Below are 2,812 nucleotides of genomic sequence, written 5' to 3'. Positions count from 1 at the left end.
TTCTAACCAACAAATTCGTCCTGCAATAAAACTCTAACCGTCTCTAGAAATCAATAACCGCAAAAGTTCATAAAATTGAAAACAGCAAAATGCAATTAAGCATATTCCTATTTACAAACTACAATGAGCTAACAATATCCCCATTGACCGTCATCCTTACGCGTTTATTAAGCAGCAGGTGGCCTGAGCTCATGATCGCGAGATGTATCACAAGTAGATGGTGGTAAATACTGCCACATTGGAATGTAACCATAGCCCGGGAAAACAGGCATCTTGTTTGCTCCCGCCTGAAATGCAGCTGGATGTGGTGACATAAATCCAGGTGGCGCAATATTATTGGTCATGGCTTTCACCTGCTCCTCCATTTTCGCTTTTTCCGCCTTTAAAACAAGTTTCTCTTCACGAAGCTCGTTCTTCTCCGCCTGTCGGTTTTGCCAAATTAATCTTAAACCTCACACCACATTATTTATATCTGTTATTCTTTTATAACATGCATATTACATTGACTAACCTTTAATGTTTTAATTTCTTCCAAAAGTTTGTCATTCGTTTCTTTGTAATCCTGTGATTCAGATTTGAGTTGATTCAGAACTCGGATAGCGTCTCCAAGTATAGCTAACTTGTCAGTGGTGGCAGGTCGGTTAGGTTCCAAAGTAGAGCTTAATTCTAAGAACCTGCAAAAAGAACCAATAAGATTTCAACTGGCCTAAATAATGATAATGTTATAAAAGGAAAGCTTTGAAGGAAATTTAATGAAGAAAAAGGTCACTTGTTATTCAACATCTCCCTTCTTTGCCTCTCACGACATGCTTTGCTCTCGGCCTTGCTGCATGAATTACCGCGTCCCCTGTTATGTGATCAAACAGTATAAGCAATTATAGCATTACGAGGAGATAAACTAGAATCTTATACACAGCATAAACAAACCCCCCAAAGGTGCAGTAATTTGCTTGCAACAAAAGCACAATTACGGTGGTTAAAAATCTAAATCAGACATACTTCTGTGTCTATTTTTGGTTTAAACAAGTAAAGTGATTAGCTTGCGACAAAAGTACAACTTTTACAATGAAAACTAATTCAGATATTAAAAACTGGAGATAATATTTGCAGAAAAGTCAACTTTAAATGAGATTACTTCTAGCTCTATAATCTTTATTTCAATACAAATAACCAACTTATGTTAGTAACCGTGTCATTTGGACAAAATTTGACGGCACGGTTACTAACATAAACTGAAAATAGTACTCTATATACCTTTTTCTTGAGCATTCTTTCTCCACGCACTCCTTCTCAGGTGGTACAAAGTTAACAAGTGAAGCATCTACTTGGACCGCAGCACTGCAATGCCAAATCAACTATCAATCAAACAATTTTGCTTGCAACTCTATGAAAAACATTCACAATTCAACTTTACACAAAAACTATATATATGTGTGTATTGCCCTAAACCTAACCAACAACAACTAGACATATAATTAACTGTCACTCACAACAACCAAAATTTTGCTATATCAAATTAGTTACAGAAGAAAAATCTACACATCAAGTCTATGCCATAGATTTACTGGTGAAAGTTGCTAGCATCAAATAAATTGAAACACTTAAAGAGGTGCAAACAAGCCAAGCTGCTTGCGAGCTACTCAAAATCAGGTCATAAAAAGCTTGAAATGAGCAGAGCTTTATCGAGCCCGAACCCCAACTAGATCTAGTTTAGATATTAAGCCCAAACTCGATTGTTGTATGGGAAGATTGTTTAGGCTCATCAAACTAGTTAAGGATTAACTAGCCAAGTGTAATTTAAGTTTTAACTCTTTAGAACTACGTGTGCAAACGAGCCAACCTGCTCGAGCTCAGACCGATAAAAAGCTCAAAACGAGCCGAGCCCGAGCCTCAAATAAAGCTCGTATAGTCATCAAGCTCGAGCCTTGTATGGAAGCTCGTTTAGGCTCATTGAGTCTTCACAAGCCTTTTGTTTTTTCTTAAGTTTTACCTCTTTTGGAATTTTATTTATAATTTTACACGGCATAGCGAGCTTTGGCTCATATAAGGTACTACATGACCTCGAGCCAAAATAAATAAATATATAATTAAAAAACTCGCATCAAATAATTAATAAATAAAAAAACAAGCCGAGCATGAGCTTGAAATAACAACTCACGAGCCTAGCTTCTCAAAATGAACTAAGCCCAAGCCTATTCTCGTCTCGGCTCGTTTACACTCGAATTTAGGACTTCTATGTATTAATTTCACAGTGCACCGGCCTTGAGCCGAGCTTTGGTGTTTAGGCAAGCTTAGGCTCGTTAAGGCATTACTCAAAATATATAACATTGTATATAAACTAATGAATAAATAATAATAATAATAACACTAATAATAATAATAATAAAGTAGCCGAGCCCCCAGCCGAGCTTGAAAAATAACTCAAGCTTTACAAACAGAGCTCGAAACGAGCCTAGTCAAGGTCGGACTCGGCTCGTATACAAACACTCCTAACACACCTACTACAGCAATTAGCCAATTACCAATTTGCTCATGGAACAACATTTCAATTTCTATAATCTAAATTCATAATCACAAATCTAAAAATTAAGCTATCAGAATATCACAAACTCGAAATGATAATTCAAATGAGTAGTTACCTCTGATCGGGCCAGTGTAAGAGATCGGATGATGCGACGTCGTTTATGAGACTGTCGTAATCGATTAGATCCCAATTCGCATTCTCGAATGGATCCATTTGATGTTAATGTTAGTTGATTTCGATATTATCAATCAATCGTCCTTAACAATACGAAACCCTAGATAATAATAA

At 36.5% G+C, this 2,812-nt stretch overlaps 1 protein-coding gene across 1 annotated transcript; it reads right to left on the bottom strand.

Annotated features, from left to right (window-relative positions):
* On the bottom strand, positions 1–2,812 carry LOC143541905 (transcription factor bHLH104-like). The gene is made up of 5 exons (XM_077034595.1): positions 2,640–2,812; positions 1,255–1,338; positions 770–847; positions 512–674; positions 1–422 (listed from the first exon to the last, which is right to left on the bottom strand). Exons 1-5 carry the CDS (start codon positions 2,735–2,737, stop codon positions 168–170), a joined length of 678 nt encoding a protein of 225 aa, XP_076890710.1. The 5' UTR covers positions 2,738–2,812; the 3' UTR covers positions 1–167.

The sequence above is a fragment of the Bidens hawaiensis genome, unplaced genomic scaffold, assembly GCF_021521415.1.
Source record: "Bidens hawaiensis isolate Kalapana, Puna unplaced genomic scaffold, B.hawaiensis_p1.1 tig00012724_1, whole genome shotgun sequence".
NCBI classification, from domain to species: domain Eukaryota; kingdom Viridiplantae; phylum Streptophyta; class Magnoliopsida; order Asterales; family Asteraceae; genus Bidens; species Bidens hawaiensis.
This window is presented reverse-complemented; position numbering and strand designations above follow the sequence as displayed.